The sequence below is a fragment of the Hippopotamus amphibius genome, chromosome 13 (genome assembly GCF_030028045.1).
Source record: "Hippopotamus amphibius kiboko isolate mHipAmp2 chromosome 13, mHipAmp2.hap2, whole genome shotgun sequence".
Classification (NCBI taxonomy): Eukaryota; Metazoa; Chordata; class Mammalia; order Artiodactyla; family Hippopotamidae; genus Hippopotamus; species Hippopotamus amphibius.
In genome coordinates this window covers 36,033,681-36,051,204 of record NC_080198.1, presented here as the reverse complement: position 1 = coordinate 36,051,204, position 17,524 = coordinate 36,033,681, and the positions used below count along the sequence as shown (strand labels likewise).

General features: G+C 56.6%; 3 protein-coding genes across 5 annotated transcripts; 2 read left to right on the top strand and 1 right to left on the bottom strand.

The window, feature by feature from the left end:
* Nucleotides 1–290: 290 nt before the first annotated feature.
* On the bottom strand, nucleotides 291–5,621 carry ABHD14B (abhydrolase domain containing 14B). Its single transcript, XM_057704589.1, is given in 7 exon segments — nucleotides 291–1,429; nucleotides 1,737–1,978; nucleotides 3,206–3,441; nucleotides 4,361–4,482; nucleotides 4,484–4,580; nucleotides 4,582–4,694; nucleotides 5,481–5,621. Coding segments are annotated over 7 exon segments (1,131 nt in total). The 3' UTR covers nucleotides 291–1,249.
* Nucleotides 5,503–10,450, top strand: ABHD14A (abhydrolase domain containing 14A). Its single transcript, XM_057704522.1, has 5 exons — nucleotides 5,503–5,634; nucleotides 7,888–8,099; nucleotides 8,259–8,374; nucleotides 9,655–9,890; nucleotides 10,103–10,450. Exons 2-5 carry the CDS (start codon nucleotides 7,906–7,908, stop codon nucleotides 10,283–10,285), a joined length of 729 nt encoding a protein of 242 aa, XP_057560505.1. The 5' UTR covers nucleotides 5,503–5,634; nucleotides 7,888–7,905; the 3' UTR covers nucleotides 10,286–10,450.
* ACY1 (aminoacylase 1) lies at nucleotides 9,750–17,468 on the top strand. 3 transcript variants are annotated; one of them, XM_057704512.1, is made up of 16 exons: nucleotides 9,757–9,890; nucleotides 12,070–12,244; nucleotides 13,115–13,230; nucleotides 13,886–13,950; nucleotides 14,041–14,145; nucleotides 14,492–14,586; nucleotides 14,865–14,941; nucleotides 15,035–15,124; nucleotides 15,225–15,281; nucleotides 15,625–15,698; nucleotides 15,784–15,833; nucleotides 15,949–16,093; nucleotides 16,196–16,264; nucleotides 16,873–16,952; nucleotides 17,075–17,135; nucleotides 17,218–17,468. In XM_057704512.1, the coding sequence occupies exons 3-16, from the start codon at nucleotides 13,137–13,139 to the stop codon at nucleotides 17,380–17,382; spliced, it is 1,227 nt and encodes a 408-aa protein (XP_057560495.1). In that variant the 5' UTR covers nucleotides 9,757–9,890; nucleotides 12,070–12,244; nucleotides 13,115–13,136; the 3' UTR covers nucleotides 17,383–17,468. The 3 variants fall into 3 exon arrangements, with proteins under 3 accessions (XP_057560492.1, XP_057560495.1, XP_057560494.1); XM_057704509.1 differs by lacking the exon at nucleotides 12,070–12,244 and having other exon boundaries at nucleotides 9,750–9,890; XM_057704511.1 differs by lacking the exons at nucleotides 9,757–9,890; nucleotides 12,070–12,244 and adding an exon at nucleotides 12,506–12,697.
* The last annotated feature ends 56 nt before the right edge of the window (nucleotides 17,469–17,524 follow it).

Here is a 17,524-nt window from a genome sequence, read left to right as displayed (position 1 = left end):
CCCAAACTCTTAGCTTTCCCGCACCGCACCCCGGGCCGCCGCGCCCCCTGGGGCGCAAATCTACCTCCCCCTCTCCTCCGTAATCGGCTCAGCCTGGTCCCACTGACCTCCACCTCCCCCTACAGCTGAGTCTCTTGGCACCTGGGTGTGTGGGGGTGGGGAGGGGAATCCAATCTCCCTTCCCCTCCATCTGGCCCGGTGGACAAAGGGCAGGGGGACCATCTGGTCCCGCCAGGGTGGGGGAGGGGCCCGCCGTGGCGGGCCCAAGGGGCGGGGGAGGGGCGGCGCTCTGGAGACAGCAAGAGCCTGCGGGGTCTAATTGCATCACTTTATTTCACAGACCTCCACTCTCTGTCTCACACCGCCCCCCGCCGCCCCCCCGCAAAGCTCAGAGCAGGAAACTAGCTTGGCTGAGAAGACCCAGGCCTAATAACCTGGGGAGCTGTGGAGCACCCAGAAGAAAGTGGAAAAGCTGGGAGATCTGAGAGTCAAAGTGGTGGCATTTCCCTTTTGGGGGTATTTCTTATCTGGGGCCAGCTGCAACCTGTGGGTGAGGGAAGTTCTGAGCTGGCCACACCCTAAGCCTGGGAGAGGGTCTCCTGCAAGGGCTGGCCTCATGGGGTCCCCACCTTCCCAGACATGGGGTGCTGTGTAGTTAGGGAGGGCAGCATGTGCCTGTGCAAGTGCTTGCATGGGGGCACAGCACGCTTGTGTGTCTGTGCATGCAATGCAAAGCTGCTATGAGTGTGCGGGTCAGCCCAGAGTTGTGTGCACCTGTGTGGTTGCCCCCAAGTGAAAGGTCATATTTGGGAACAGAGATGATCTAATGTGTAAGCACCCATGAGAGCATGTATGTATTTGTGTCCTAAGAGGCAGAGATAGGGGAGGTGTGTGCCCAGCAGGGCAGCCAAAGGAGGATGTGGGAGGTCGGGGGAGGCTGGGCAGAGCAGAGGAAGGAATGCAACCTGAGCAGGAAAGCCTATAGGAGATGCTCATCTAATGGATAACTCTCCACCAGATTATGTCCCTTGATTCCTGAATTGTTGTCTCTTGATTTCACCTCTTCAGTCTGTCACTGCAAGAGAAAGAAGAGGAAAAGACAGACCCTTAAAGAAAAGAACCCAGACAGACAGGCAGACACACCTGTTGCATGTGCAGGATGAGCAGGAGCCCACGGAGGGAAGGAAAGAGAATGAGCGAAGGAGCCCAAGGCAGGCAAGTGGCCCACCCCCATCAGCAGGGCTGCACCTCATGCCAGCCCCTGCAGGAAACCCAGCAGCCCTGTATGCCACTCCTCTGGTTTGTCAAGGTAACAGGGGTGTCCTGCCCCCTCCATGACCAACACCCGGTGGTTGGGCAGCTGCTTCAGGTGCTCAAAGCTGGTCTGACCCATGGGGTCCTGGTCTCCATATACGATAAGAACCGAGGTCTAGAAAAAGGAAAAGGAGGCAGAGTCAACAGGGACCTGCCTCCTAGAAATCAGCTCCAGCCCTCCCCATCACTTTGGTCTCTTCCTGGGGTCACCACAAATGACATGGGAAAGACAGGTTGGCCCAGTGGGGGGGGGGGGGTGGTTTGGAGAGGCATGAATTTGTGTCTGCCCCAGCACACAGTTTAGCACAGGGCTTGACACAGTAGTCTTCTGCCAAGTACACCAAAAGGGCGGAGTTTTGGTTACCCGGTTCCAGGGCCCCGGGATCCTGGCAGAAGCATCTCAGCCTCCCACACAGGGGTACCTTCACTCTGGCATAGTCGGCAGCATTGATTTTGTCAGTGCAGATGGGGGCCACTGGCACATAGCCCCGGAGCTGGGTGCCTGGGGCCGTGAGGAAGGGCAGGGAGTACATGCCACTCAGCGACGGGCTGATCACGACTGGGGAGCCTAGATCCAGGGCATCCACCACAGCTGCCAGGAAGCTGCTGGGGACCAGCTCCCCAATAGGGGCAGGGGCTGTTGCTTCCTTGGAGCACCCCAGACCTGCAGGGATTCAGGTGGGGAGAGACAAAGGTGGTGAGTAGGAAAACAGGGGAGAGAGTGTCCCTTCCTCCAGGAAGCCCTCCTAGGTCAATCTCTGTGTCATGTTCCTGCAGCAGGCAGTGTTGCAAGCTGTAGCTATTCCTACAGCAGCCTAGGTCTGTCATATCTGTGGCATTTCCCTCCATGTTTGTGCCCATCTCCCCCAGTACAGTGTCCTCAAAGAATCAGGCTCTGAAGCCCAACTTGGCCTGATCCAAGTCCCAATCATCCACTTACTAGCTATGTGACCTTGGGAAGGTCCCCTCAGCCCTGTCTCCGCTGTTAAATTTCCTCATCTGTTAAAAAGAGATAACAAAAGTATCTGCCATTTGAGATTGTTGTGAAAATTGAGTTAAGTGCTTCAGAGGCACCTATCCCAGGGCGGCAGGGTAGATGCCTCCAGGACAGGGGATGCGGGGCTGGCTCTGCACACATACCTCCCCTCTGATTAGTCAGTCCCTACCTTCTGCAGAAGGATTCGTTCAAGGCCTTGGCCTTGAAGCCCAGCCCAACCCACTGTCAGAACCAACCCTGTCGCGGCATGGAGGCCTGCCCTTGGGCACTGGAGCCGTATCAGCCATGGCCTTGAGGGGAGCAGGTCGGCCATGCTTCCCCTTTCACACTTGGCACCATGGGCTGGGGCCTGCCAGTCGAGGTCATGACTAGCAGTCTGGGCCTGCCCCTCCCTCCCTCAGGACCTAACTTAGGGCTTTGTAAATGGGATCATGACTGGGTGCTTAGCCACCCCCAAGGTGCCAGGGGACTCAGTGTCACTCCTCAGGGCTTCCAACAGAGCCTGTGGTTACCGCTCTTTCAAAATATTTTACTTCCAGTCAGCTGAGCACCGATTATGTGTTAGGTACCGGCCACATACTCAACATGGATAATCTCATTCCATTCTCATTAGAGCCAACCCCCAGAATGAGTGTGGTTATCTCCCATTACAGAGGAAACAGAGGCTCAGAGACACTGAGACACTGCCCCAGGCAACACAGTTAGAAGCAGCCGGGCAGTGTCCAGACCACATCCGGATGGACTACAGAAGCTCGAAGTCCCTTGTAGTTTGCAGTGCGGCCTGTCTAGCTCAGGGGTCAGCCAGGCTAGGTCCTCCCAGTCCCCCAGCCCCCAGCCCTGGGTCCCCAGCGAGGCCCCCCACAACCCCTGTCCAGAAGCCTGATGCGGAGTTACCTGGCAGGTCCACCGCCACAGCTCGGTAGCCAGCCTGGGCCAGCCTGTGCAGTGTGCCCAGGTTCTGCCAGGTCTCGGAGGAGAAGCGTATGCCATGCAACAACAGCACAGAGAAGCGGGCGGCCTGTCCACTGCCCGGCCGAGCCTCTCGGAAGAAGAGGCTCTGGCCCTGCACCTGGATGGTGCCCTCATGCTGCTCCACGCCCGCCATACCTGCTGCTGTGCTGGTGAAGCACCTGTGTTTCAAGGCCAGGCTGATGAGAAGGCACAGAGCACCCTGCCCAGGTGGAGCAGGGTGGCTGCCACAGAGAGGGCAGGGGTCCCTCCTGGAGCAGCAAGGAGGCCTCTAGCGGTCTCCCAGAACTCTAGGAACATACTTTGGGGTGAGGAAGACATGGGTGTTATTTCTGCCTGTCACTACCTCATTGCCTTGGTTTCCACATCTGAAATATGGGACATTAAAGCCTACCACAAGAATTATGAGTTAAAAAAAAGAAAAAAAGAATCGATAATTGAGGGTGCCTGCTGCCTTTGGAAAGAACTCAATACATGAGGTTCCCATGACAATTATTGTTTCCATTGTTATTATCCTTTTCTACCAACGGGGTAATACAATAGTACTAGTCCTAGGTGATTGATAGGATTAAAGGCCAGGCATGTAAAACACTAGCCAGGGCCTAGCACAGAGTAAGCATAAGTAAGTGTATCAACAGCAATCAACAGTAAGTAGCTGGCTATTTTGCTTATCAACCTTTTCCTTTTCCTGGCACTGTTATAGGTTGTGCGTTGGCACCGCAGGCCGAAGGGGGTCGGGTTAGAGTAAAAAAATCTATTTTTCCGGAGCCGGAAACCGGAGCGCTGAACTGGGAAAGGCTTTAGAGTTCCGGCCCGCGAGGGACGCTGCCCGCTGGGGCCCAACGCACTGACGCCGCTGCCAGTGGCGCGGTCACCGGCGCCGCCACCGCTCGCTCTGTCCCCTCTGAGGACATCCGTTATAGATCGCAGGGTCTGGTAGGGTGCATGCAGAAGGGGTGGGGACAGACCCGAAGAAGGGAGCCTGGGGAACAGGGATGGGAAGGGGAGCAACTTGCGGTAGGTGGGGGTGGGTTCTAACTGGAGAGAGGAAGAGAGGGTCGGGGGCCGCAGGACAGGTACCTGGGGAGCTGCGTGGGCTCGCGCAGATATGAGGCAGGCGAGTGCAGGCGGCGACTGGGGCCCGGGGCGGGGAAGCTGGGAAGGGCTGGGGCCGGGAAGGAGGGATGTGGCCCGCCAGAGGGCGGAGGGCCGGGCCGTGCTCCGGGGCGCCCGCTTGTGGCCACAAGCCGTCCCAGGGCCCGTGGGTGCTGCTAGACCCATCTTTCTTCTCTTAGCGGTCTGTTTTCCCAGGCTTCTCAGCCCCACGTGCCCCAGGCACCGGACTGGGTCCGGCCCCGAGACCCTCAGCGACCTGCCCCACATGCAGGTGGTGTGGCTTGAGAAGGAGGGTTCCCTTGGGGTCTCATCCTTCCTGTTCCCTCCCCCTTCCTCCCTACCCCCTCATTCCCAGCCTGGGCTGCCCAAACCCAGAGTTGTCAGTCTGGCACGCAGTTGAGGCCGGACAGGTTTGAATGAGAAGCTTTGCCAGTGTCCAGCCTTGATCGTTTTCCCAACGTCTCCGAGCCTGTTTCCTTGCCTGTAGAATGGGTGTGATGTTGCCTAGCTCACAGAGCGCTAATAAGGAGTGAGTGCTGCGTGTTCCGTGCAGACTCCCTGTTCCAGGCCTGGCCGCACAGACTAGGGACAGATCAGATGTTGGTCACACGTCACCAACCAGGATAGGTGACATATAAAGATGTAAAGGAGCCTAGAGGCCACCCGGGGCTCTGACCGAGTGCGCGCCCGCGTGTATATTTGTAAGGGTCTGGGAAGTTGTTGGCCAGACCTGGGTCTGCTGCATAACAGTACTAATACCTGGCAGTTACACAGCGAGGCTTCCGCGCCAGACACTGTCTAAGGCTTGGCCGATCCTTCAATCCTTAAGACAGCCCTCTGAGGTGGTGACAACCCTATGTGGTCCTTAAAACAACCCGTATCCTTAACCCTGCTGTACAGACTGGAGACTGAACAAGGGTGGAGACGTGCTGGGAAGAAGTCAGGTGGCTCTCCCCCGGCTCTCAGGCCGAAAACAATCCGGAAAATCTGGACAGAGGGAAGGGGGCGGGCCTCCGTGCTTCGGGGCACTTCCCCCAGTGCCCCATCCAACTGTGCTGCTAGGCGCGGGACGGAGACTGCGGACTGCGCAAGCGCGCGGAGGCTCGCCGCCGCCTAGGGCCCGCAGGCGCCCGCAGAGCGCTGGAGGCAGCGCCGACGTCGCGGCGCTGGTTGCCTGCTGGTTGTACCTGAGCGGAGCTGGGCCCGCGGTGGCCGGCCCGGTCATCCCGGTCGGCCTGGTGAGTGTCCTAGGGGAGTGAGGCCAGCAGGGTGCCCCGAGGGCGGGGCAGCCCGCCCCTTGCCCCCGGAGCCCTGGGGCAGAGTCCTGCAGGAGGGGCCCGCGCTGGGTCAAAGAGTGTGTGGTCGTGTGTCACGTGTGCGCGCCCGCGCGATTGTCTGGTGTGTGTTCTTGGGGGTCTGGGTGTACGTGTGTGTGTGTGTGTGTGTGGTGTGTGTCAGTCTTTCTGTGTGCCTGTGTTGGGGAGTATTTCGGTCTGTCTGCCTGCTTGTCTGTGTATGTCTACTGTGAATTTCTGTGTGCATGTGATTTTAAGGGTGTATTTCTGAGGGTCTGTGTTTGGGTGTCCGTCTGTCTGCTTGTGCCTGTGTGTTTCTTGTGTGAGTATGTAGTTTTAGGGTTGTGTATATGACTGTGTGCTTGAAATATGAGGATCTGCATATGGTTTTGAAAGTGTGCATGTGTCTACCTGTCCATCTGCATTCCTGATAGCTGACTGTGTGCATGATTTTGAAGGTGTGTATTTCAAGGTATCAGTTGTGCAGGGAGGCTGCTTGTAAGTGCAGGGAATAGCTTGTACAAAGGAAAAGCGTTTGGAGACAAGAGTTTGTGTGCACATGTGTACACTTGTGTGTCATTGTTGACACGTATGCCAAGGACCTAATGGGAGTACAGCGCCTCCCTCCCCTCCCCCCATGTCTATAGAGTGCTGTTGTTTAGAGCTCCAGCTGCCTGGGTTGTCATAGCAACGGCTGAAGTCCCTTACATCCCTACCCGGAGAGGTGCCCGGGCACCCAAGGCCCACCACAGGAAAGGTTCAACGTGGATGCTCTGCCTAGTGGGGGCCTAGGCTGCCGTGTTGGAGGCTTGCGTCCGAGGCTGGTCGTGGTCAGAAAGAAGAGAGGAGCCTGCTCTTCCTCCATTCAGCTCCTGCTGCTCCATTAGGCCCAGAGGGGCTCCCACTGCTCAGTCACCATGTGACCCTGGAGCCTGGGGGTGGGGGCTTGGGAAATATCCCCAAAGCTTCTGGGAGTGGTAGGTGGCGTCCAAGGCGATTCCCCAGCTCAGAGCTCGGGCCAGCGGCCAGCTGGCACTCAATAAAGAAGACGTGATTACTGGAATCTGGGAACGAGGCAGGCCTACTCACCCTAGATCCAAGAAATGATAAGACAGCGTCAGGTCCACTGTATTATTGAAATCTCACAGGAGGCTTGGAAGGGCAGCCATGAGGTTATCCTTCCTATTTTACTGACAAACAAGGCACACAGCCAGGAATTGGTGGAACAAAGTCGCAAAGGCAGGGCTAACTGCTCTGTCTGGGTCCTGGGTCCCAAGGTCTGGCTTCTGGGCTGGCTGGAGGAGTCCATGAAGCAGGTCACTTGGCGTGCAGCTAGGGGGTGGAAGGCATTTGTCTCTACAGCCTCCATGCCGCCCTTTCGTTGTTAGGTGTGCCATGCTCCTCTCTAGCCCCATACCCCCTCATGCCTAGGCATTTCCTCCATCAAGGATATTCTCCATGAGCTCTCTTCCCACTTAATATCAGCTGGGATAGAGCATTAAATATTCCCATCAGTGATAAAACACATTCTGATTTTAGCATTATTATATGCAGTGTGATAAAAAAAGAACCATTTCTAAACATGCCGTCAGTGGGACGTCACTTTACTCTTTAAGGTCTTTCACCTTTGCTGACCCTCACCATTCCATCCACCAGTTCATCTGTCACCTCCCAGCCCCAGTTTCCTTCTTGGTAAAGTGAGTATGGCCTGGTAATTAGGACCCCAGCCCTGGGCTCAAGTGCCGGCTCCCCTACTTGCTACTCTGCACTTTGGGCAAGAGAATTTACCTCTCTGAGCTTCAGTTTCCTCATTTACAAGAGACCTATAATCATATCAGCTTCCTAGTGTTCTTGTGTGGATTCATGAGTCATTACATGTGAAGGGCCAAGCAGAGGGCCTGGCTGTCATAAGCACTTGATGAATGGAAGTGGTTTTAGCTGGCACAAGGGTGATGTGGCCACTGATGCCAGGGGGACATCTCAGATGCTCCTCATGCTATGAGGTATCTGAGCCCTTGCCCTGGCATGTGGAGTAGTTGGGTGTGAACCCTCAGACCCTTGCCCAGAGCAGAGGAAAGGGCAAGGACTGAACTTTTCCTCTGCTGAGAGCTCCTGGGTGGGATTTGAGGATGTGGTCCAAGGGGCCTTGTGGGGGCTCAGCCCTACCCTCTTTCTCCCTCTCTTCTCCTCCTCCAGACTGTGGTACAGACCTCCATGAGCCGGTCCCAGGTAGCCCTGCTGGGCCTGGGCCTGCTGTTCATGCTGCTACTGTACGTGGGGCTGCCAGGACCCCCTGAGCAGACCTCCTGGCTGTGGGGAGACCCCAATGTCACGATCCTGGCTGGTCTCACCCCTGGCAGCTCCCCCGTTTTTTACCGCGAGGTGCTCCCACTCCACCGGGCCCGCAGGTGGGTGCTGACCTCAGGGTGTAGTGGAAGGACTAGGCCCAAGGGGAGTCTCTATGTGGGATCCCCAGCTCACTCAAAGTGTTCAGGGCCTGGGAGGGGAGTGGGAGAAGCCTAGGGAGAAATAACCCCCAGAACACACACTCCCCTGTGTGCCCATAGGGTGGATGTGGTGCTGCTCCATGGAAAGGCCTTTAACTCCTGGACGTGGGAGCAGCTGGGCACACTGCAGCTGCTGGCGCAGAGGGGCTACCGGGCCGTGGCCCTTGACCTCCCAGGTGAGAGCCCCCACCCCTGGGTCTAGGGAGGTAACATGAAGCAGGGACAAGGGGACAGCATGCCAGAGGGGAGAACTGGAGGGGTAGGAAAGCCCTACGGTGTGGCTGGGGAGCATCTAGACCCCAGTGTCTGGACAAGTGGTGGCAAATCGCAACACAAAGTGGCAACACAAAAAGCTCTGTGTTTTTATTTTCTACCGTGTGGATTGTTGCATGTCACAGAGCAGTTAGAAACGAGACCTGCCTCACAAGCAATTGCATAGGGACATCGCACAGTACGTTTTATGACAAACTAGGTAGCTTTTTGCTTTTTCAGGTGCACAAACAGTTTTTGCCTACTGTCATTTAAAAATCAACCAAGAGTGATATACCTCCAGAGACCCATGCCACGTTTCTCCCCCTCTCACTTCCCTAAGCAGTTTCAGGGTGCCAGGCCCACTTTGGGCATTTCCATAACTAGAGATAGAGTTGTGCGGTGGGGGTGGTAAACTTGACTGGTGTCCTGCCTGCTTAGCGAATCTATCTGCAACCTGATTTTCTTCTTCCCCATGTCTCATGGGTCACGCCAGGCACTATGACCCTCCCTCGCTGTAGTGTGTGCCATCGGAGGGAGGAACAGGTTTTCTCTGGCCACTTCTCGACTGGTGGCTGTGTAGAATGATTTAGAGTTTTCGGTGTCGGTTGAAATGCTCAAGTAAGGAAGCTGAAGTATCTTTGGACATGCTTTTTTTTTTCCCCATTGCTTATTTTATTTTATTTTTATTTTGGCCATGCTGCACGGCATGTGGGATCTTAGTTCCCCAACCAGGGATTGAACCCATGCCCCCTGCATTGGAAGCATGGAGTCTTAACCACTGGACCGCAAAGGAAGTCCCTGGACATGCTTCTTTGAGCATGTGGGCAAAAATTTCTGCAGGGCAGCCGTCAAGGACAATTTGATGGATCAAAGGACACACATTTAAAATTTTTAAACAAATATTATCTTACCCTCTGAAAATGCTGTAAGGATTTACCCTCCAATCAGTCATGTGTGAAAGTGTCCATTTTCCCATATCTTCCCTAACACTGTGTATCATCAGTCTTTTTAGTTTTGCCAACATGATGAATGAAAAGATAGTTTTCTAGCAGCCCTATCACAGTACAAAAAAATAACTTCTGGGAAGTTTGGGGTAGCAGATGCTATGTGCCACTGCTCCCCATCTCTTTCTCCCACTGTGGTGGGCAGGAAGTGCTGACCTCCTTCCCAGCCTCCCTCAACTGGTGCCTTCTACTGTTCCCAGGTTTTGGGAACTCGGCACCTTCGAAGGAGGCAAGCACAGAGGCAGGGCGGGCAGAGCTGTTGGAGCAAGTGCTGCAGGACCTAGAGGTGCAGAATGCCGTGTTGGTGAGCCCTTCACTGAGTGGCCGCTATGCCCTGCCCTTCCTGATGCGAGGCCACCGCCAGCTGCATGGATTTGTGCCCATTGCACCTGCCTCCACACAGAACTACACCCAGGAACAATTCCAGGCCGTGAAGGTACTGGGAGGAGGGTTTCCAAAAGTCCTGGCTTCCTGTCCCTGACTCGAGTCATGGGGGGAGAGGACTCAGGTCTTATTTGGAGGACACATGGCCCCATCTTTGATCTGGATGGAAGAGATGGGGTGTACAGGGAAGATTTTCTAGGGAGGTGATTTGAGGGTCAGGCCCCATCAGGCTCCAGGATCACAGCCCCTTGCCTTGCCCTGCAGACCCCGACTCTCATCCTGTATGGGGAGCTGGACCGCATCCTGGCTCGGGAGTCACTGCGGCAGCTCCGCCACCTACCTAACCACTCCGTGGTGAAACTGCGTGACGCAGGCCACGCCTGCTACCTCCACAAACCACAAGACTTCCACCTTGTCCTCCTTGCCTTCCTTGACCGTCTGCGTTAAGCACACCTAGTGTTCAGGCCCCAAGCCTGGCCTGAGCTTGGAGGATCTGGACTAGTCCCCACAGGGAAGCAGCCCTGGGATTGGAGGGCAGAGGCCAGAGGACCAGGCCTAGTCAGGACCTCTCATTTCATCTCAGAGGTACAATAAAAAAAAGCATTTTTGTCATGCCTGGGGAGTGACAGGTCCTGTTTCCTGGCGTTGCTGCAGGTGGGGTGAGAATTGGAGGCAAATCTGGGACTGCTTCAGGACTCAGCTGGAGGGAGTGCTCCAGCAGCCTGGGAAGGTTAATGACACTGGCTACTTACTAGATGGCTGCTGAGTGGCTACTCTGTGACTCAATTTCCTCATCTGTAAAATGGGTATGATGGTAACACCTAGCGCAGGAAGTTTTAGGATTGAATGAGTTTGGGTAAGCAGAGCACTTCCACACAGGGCTGGCGGGGTGGGAGTGTCATGGAGAGAGGGTATTAGTACTGCTAAATGACCCCTGGGATTGGTGGGAAATCCAAGGTCTGGGGCTGAGCTGAGTGAGCCAAGAATGCAGGACCTATGGCCAAAGGGAGCAGGATGTGTAGAGGTGAGGAATGTGGTTTAACAAGTAACATAGTATTGGGGAGGGGGAAATTTCCCCTTCTACCCTTCTTGAATTCTTGGCTGGACTTAACAATAAGATTGACACAAAACAGATTAATAGGAGAAAAAGAAACAAATTTTAATCGTGGGCAAGGAGGTCTCATAGAAATGGGACCTAAGAAGTGGCCAGAGTAGGCAGCTTTTATACTTTTTAGACAAAGAAAGAATACATTTATGAGGACTTGACAAAGAAACCTATTTTGGGTGCTCAATTAGTAAAGAATCTAAACAGAGTTTGGGCCTGGAGATAGTAAATTAAAGAAGTAACAAGCTTTGTTTATACAGGCTTCTCAGCCTGAATTCCCTATCTCTGAAAATAAGGGTGTCCTACCTCCAGATGCAGGGAGTGGACCTGTCACATGAGAGATTTATTTCCTGTTTTCAGGGAGACAGAAGGGAGGGCCAGAATATCCCTCTTGAATTGGACATTTCTTAAGTGACTTTAATTCAAAATAATCAACATGCCACTGAGGCATATTTTGGGATGGCCTGCCCTGGGCCCCAGTAATCGCTTTGTTGGTGAACCAAGGCTGCTTGCCCCTGGGAATGGGTGGGTCAGCAGCCCAACTCAAACCTCAGGAAGGCTGGGTGGGCCCTACCCTACCTCCCAGACTGCCTCCTCTGTGCCCAGAGGTTGAAGCCTTCAACCCTGCCCCTCCCCACGCTGATTCAGCACCTGGAGCAGAGGGCAGAACTGGCTGAGAGTACAAAGGACAGCCGGACACACAAATGGGCAGCTACCACTGTGGGCGGCCAGTGGGGCACCTGTGCCTCTTCATCTTCCCTCTCCGGTGTCTGTAGAAGAGCCAGGGAGCCTGGCACAGGGTCAGCCAAGAATGTGCCACACGTATACTTCTGTGCAGCTCCCCACCTCTCATTCAGTCATACAGCGTCACGATTACATCCTCTCACCGTGCCATCCTCTGTCACACCCAGCCACCATCTCACACTCACATTGTCATACACACAGTCACCCACTGATACACAGATTTGCCCACACAGCGGTGCGATCACACATGCGCCCATCCGTTCATTTATCCTTCATTCCTGGCACGCTGTCTGCAATGTGCCCTGCCACGGACAGAATCCTGCGGGTACATGGACCAGCCTCCTGGAGCTCATAGATATTAACCAATAACCTCCCCACACAGGGAGCGTTCAGGCAGTCAGGGAGGCCGCCCGTGAGGAGCTGAGGCGTGAAGAGGGGAGAAGTCGAGAATCGCGGGAAGGGGTTGTGAAGGAGGCCGGAACCGGCTCCAGGAGGACTTTTCAGGACTGTACCCAGAGAGCGAATGGGCGACCAAGGGGGCAGCTGCGACGTTTCCGGTCAGTGCCCGCCCAATCCTCCCTTCTGGCCCAATCGGGAGGTTGCAGGAGGTGGGGCCAGCTGCCCAGGACCGAGGGCGGGGCCCGGAGGGGGCGTGTCCCGTTGCGCGGAACGGTGCCTGCGGGGGCGGGGCCAGCGTGGAGCTCGCAGTCTGCCGCGGGGCGGAGCCGGCGGCGCAGGAAGCTGTCTCCGGGCGGGCTGCTGAATGCCAGCCTCGGGTAACTTGGCGGAGGCTGGAACCACCGGCGGGCGGAGACTCCCGCGCCAGCTGGGCCGTAGAGATTGCGACCGGCCTGATTCGCAGTCTTCGGTCCCGCCCTGCGAGGTCCGGCCACGTGGTGGGCGGACCGGGGCAGTTCTGAGGCTGAGACCTCACAGGACTCGGAGTCCAGCCCAGACTCCAGGGCGGACGCCGAGAGGCGAGAACGGGTTCAAGACCAGCAGAGAGCGAGGTGGCTGGGGGGGGACCCTGGAGAAGGGTAGAGGGATCTGGAGCTCCCTGACATGAAATCCGGGCAATTGGGAGAATTTTTTTCAGGAGGGCGGGGGGAGTCACTGTCCGGGTTCAAACGTGGCTCAGCTACTTGCTAGGTGTCTCTGGACCTCTCTTAGCTTCTTCTTCTGTAATGTGGGCATTCAGAGGCACGAACTTCATGGGGCTCCTTGGGGGATTAAATAAGGAAATGTGTTGAAAGTGGCCAGCACAGCGCCTGAAACAGAATGGGGGCTCTGTAACGGGGGACTCCGAAACAGTGTGTCCTTTCCCTGCGGGACGTCGGGGGAACCGCCCTGGGGAGGGACTGCGTGTAGATGGAATCCACCGGCCCCAGCGGCGGGGAAGGATAGGTAGCCACTCGCTTTGCCCCCAGCTCACCGCGGCAGGGCAGCGCCATGGCAAGCAAGGGTCGTGAGGGCGAGCACCCATCCGTGACGCTCTTCCGTCAGTACCTGCGCATCCGCACCGTCCAGCCCGAGCCCGACTATGGTGAGAACGCGGCGGTTCCAGGCCCTGTGGTGGGGCCTCAGGGGCGGGGACTGTGCTCTAAGCCAGAGGCCAACCCGTCACCCAGCTGAACCCAATCTGCCGCCTCAAACGGCGCCTCCGCTCCTCTAAGCTATTCGTTAGGTCAGCAGACTGCTCTGCAGCGCCTCCAGGCTGTGCTGTTCCAAAAGTTACCACTGGCGGTTAAATAAGGAACGACTTCACCTCACTCTCCAGGACCTGGGGTTGCAGAGGGGAAGCAGCCGCCCCGGAAGCCTCCTGGGGCTGAATAAAGGGCACAGCCCTTAGGGGAATTGAGCTTGGTGGCTGGGAACTGTGTACCTGGGTCCAATCCAGATCCCTACCCTGATTTACCAGCCGGGAGATGGTGGGTGAGCCTCATGTCTCTGTGCCAGTTTCCCCATCTTTAAGGAAGGTAACAACGACACCTGCTTCTCACCGTGGACTTCCCACCTGGCCTTCTACAAAGGGTCACTGGCCAAAAATGTTTTCTTCTTTGGGGACAGAGATGCAGATGTCTCTGACGGATGTGGAATTGTGTTGAGGCAGGGGACTGCTCCCCTCTCTGGATGTGCCCCCAGCTCTGCCTGGGCCTGTGGGGAGGCAGAAGCAGCAGCAAGCCTCTCTGTGTCCCCAGGGGCTGCCGTGGCCTTCCTTGAGGAGAGAGCCCGCCAGCTGGGCCTCGGCTGTCAGAAAGTGGAGGTGAGCCTGCGGCCCTGCATGGGGAGGGGAGGTGGGCCCGGGGCAGCTTTTCACCCTGCACTGACTACCCCTCCTCCCGGCCCTCTCCAGGTGGCACCTGGCCGTGTGGTGACTGTGCTGACCTGGCCGGGCACCAACCCCAGACTCTCCTCCCTCTTGCTCAACTCCCACACAGATGTGGTGCCGGTCTTCAAGGTGTGGGGGTGTGGGGAGTGGAACAGCCCCTGGGGACAAAGATGGTGCAGACCCTCCCATTCAACTGCAGGGAGCCCACGACACTGGTCCTGGCACTGACTCAACCTCATAGAGCATTACTCCCCTCAAGCAACCTCTGCCAAGTAGCCATTCCATGCCAGGGGAGGGGTGGGGGAGAGGGGGTGTTGGAGGTGGGAGGCAGAGATGAGGGATGGCTGTCAGCTGCCCTCTTCAGCCCTACGGTGGGCTCCTAGGGCACCTGCTCCCTGGGCAGGGCCACAGTTGAGCAGAGTGGATTAATGACTACATTTGGGGCTTGGGTTCTTCTTCGTGCCCCTGCCCCCAGGAATATTGGAGTCATGACCCCTTTGAGGCCTTCAAGGATGCTGACGGCTACATCTATGGCAGGGGTGCCCAGGACATGAAGTGTGTCAGCATCCAGTGAGTGTCTTTCATTCCCGGTTTCCCTACTTGCCCATTGGATTGACCCAGGACCCAGGTGTGATTGGAGAACCTCAAGTCCAAGGAACATCTTGACCCCTTACCTTAGGCGGAAATTCATGCTATGACCGTTGCATGGGTAGGGAGACAGGGACAGAGACTTTCTGGAGTCACCTGCTAGGCTGTGGCAGAGCAGGGCCCAAGGCTCCAGCCTGCCTGCTCAAGCATCTGATGGCTCCCCCCCAGCACCTGGTTTACACCCTCTCACTGCCCCTCAGGTATCTGGAGGCTGTGAGGAGGCTGAAGGCTGAGGGCCACCATTTCCCCAGAACCATCCACATGACCTTTGTGCCAGGTAGGAGTGGCTCAGGGAGGGGTATCTTCAGGGGCGAGGAGAGTGTGTTGGGGGCGCCCCTTTCCTCATCTCACATTGCTGCTGTTTTTACAGATGAGGAGATTGGGGGTCACCAAGGCATGGAGCTATTTGTGAAGCGGCCTGAGTTCCAGGCCCTGAGGGCTGGCTTCGCCCTTGATGAGGGTGAGCAGGGTGGCAGGCCACTGAGCAGCCAGCAGGAGATAGGGAGGCTGCTAGTGGGGGTGGGGCCCCTCCACTCTCTGAACCCCCTTTCCGTCCTCAGGCCTGGCCAATCCCACTGACGCCTTCACTGTCTTTTACAGTGAGCGGAACCCCTGGTGTGAGTATGCACTTGGAGGGTGAAGGTCACTGTGCAGATGGGAGACTGGGCCAGAAAGGGCAGGGGTCCACCGAGGGTTCCACAGCAAGTTGGCGCCTGAGTAGGCCTTGAACCCAGGGCCTCTGCCTCCCAGCCCCTTCCTACCTGGGCATCTCTTTCCTGAGCTTCTGAGGGGAGGCCCTAACCGTGGACAGAAACCAGCTCTACACTCTGCATTCTGAGGGGGACAGAGCCCCACCAGAGGGGCTTGGAATGAGGGGAAGACCTCAGGTCCATCCCAGGGCTGGTTGCTTTTCCAGCCTCTGCCACACTGAAGACACCCCCTTCCCCCTGCATCTCCCAGGGGTACGCGTCACGAGCACCGGGAAGCCAGGCCACGGCTCGCAATTCATCGAGGACACAGCAGCAGAGAAGCTGGTGTGTGGCACACAGGGAGGGAGTTTGGGAGTTCCCGAGGCTCTGTCCTGGGGCCACTCCCACATCTAACTTCACACTCTCCTAGCACAAGGTTGTGAGCTCCATCCTGGCTTTTCGGGAGAAGGAGAAGCAGAGGTGAGGCAGCCTGGGAAGGGGCACCGGGCTCTGGGAAACTGTGAGAGAGGAGTGGGGCTGAGCGTTTTTATCTGTTCTTCCACCGTGCTGCTGCTGCACCTGCCTCCCACCACAGGCTGCAGTCAGACCCTCAACTGAAGCAGGGGGCCGTGACCTCCGTGAACCTGACTATGCTAGAGGGCGGCGTGGCCTATAATGTCGTACCTGCTACTATGAGTGCCAGCTTTGACTTCCGTGTGGCACCAGATGTGGACCTGAAGGTGCCACCTCCACCTGGGTTTGGAGGAGGGAGCCTGGGTCCTCAGCCCTGTCTTAGAGGCTCAGGGAGAGCTTGAGGGGTCAGCTTATCTCCCTTCTCATAGGCTTTCGAGGAGCAGCTGCAGGGCTGGTGCCAGGCAGCTGGCGAGGGGGTCACCTTCGAGTTTGCTCAGGTACGGACTGGGGAACCTATGACGGGAGTTGCAGGAGCTGGGGAGACTGGGCTTGCTGCGTGTGTCACTGTAGGAGTGTACACTTAGTGTGCCTGCATACATGCTGCCATTTCTTTAGCTGTGAGAGATGTTTTATTCACCAGCAAGCATTAGTTCTGGAGGCCACTGTTTGATGCTGCGGAATACTAGAGTGAAATTAGACAAGAGTTTTTGCCCTCATAGTCCTTACAGCATGAAGGGAGGAATAGACATGAATCAAAAATTATATATTACTTTTACATAAGTATGAACACATGTGATCCAGGAGTGGGTGGGACCTCATACAGTGTGAACCTGTAACTGGAGTATTTGACCAGTCTGAGAGGTCTGGGAGCACGTCTTAAGGGGCACTTGGGCTAGGATCAGAGGATGGATGGAAAATGGAGGGCAGAGGAAGGCTCCAGGCCTGTGGACTTTGAGGGTCTGAAAGAGGGCCTGTTGCTGGACTGGCCAGCTTGATGTCTGGGTAGGTGGGTGGGTGTGTGCCCCGTGCCAGGCACAGCCTACCCTGTGAAGAAAGGGCAAGATGAGTAGGCCCTGTCCTGATCCTGCCATCCTTCTTCCCACAGAAGTGGACAGAGTCCCAAATGACATCTACTGATGACTCAAATCCCTGGTGGGCAGCATTTAGCGGGGTCTGCAAGGACATGTGAGCACACTCGCCAGCCCTCCTCTCCCCTTCCCTCCCTCCCACCTTCCTTTGCTTCTTCAGCCCTTCCCTTGCCCTCTCCGTTCTCTGCCTCCACATTCACCAGGGTCTTCCCCCTGCAGGAACGTCACTCTAGAGCCAGAGATCTTCCCCGCTGCCACGGACAGCCGCTATCTTCGTGCGGTGAGCCGCTTGCAGTAGGGTGGGCAGTGGAGTGGTCCTGGGCGCTGGCCTTCCCCCTAACGGCTCCCCTCGCCCCCTGTAGGCGGGGGTCCCGGCTCTGGGCTTCTCACCCATGAACCGCACACCCGTGCTGCTCCACGACCATGATGAACGGCTGCATGAGGCCACGTTCCTCCAAGGGGTCGACATATACACTCGGCTGCTGCCTGCCCTGGCCAGTGTGCCTGCCCTGCCCAGCGAAAGTTGAGCCCCACGCTCTCCAACCTCCACCCCTGACCAGTGCCAAGGACCCCTCTTCCCTCCTGCCCAACAATAAAGTCTGTGTGGACAGGGGTCACTTCTGAAGTCCTAATAGCCAAGTACGATGTTCTTGGAGCAGGGTTTCAAAG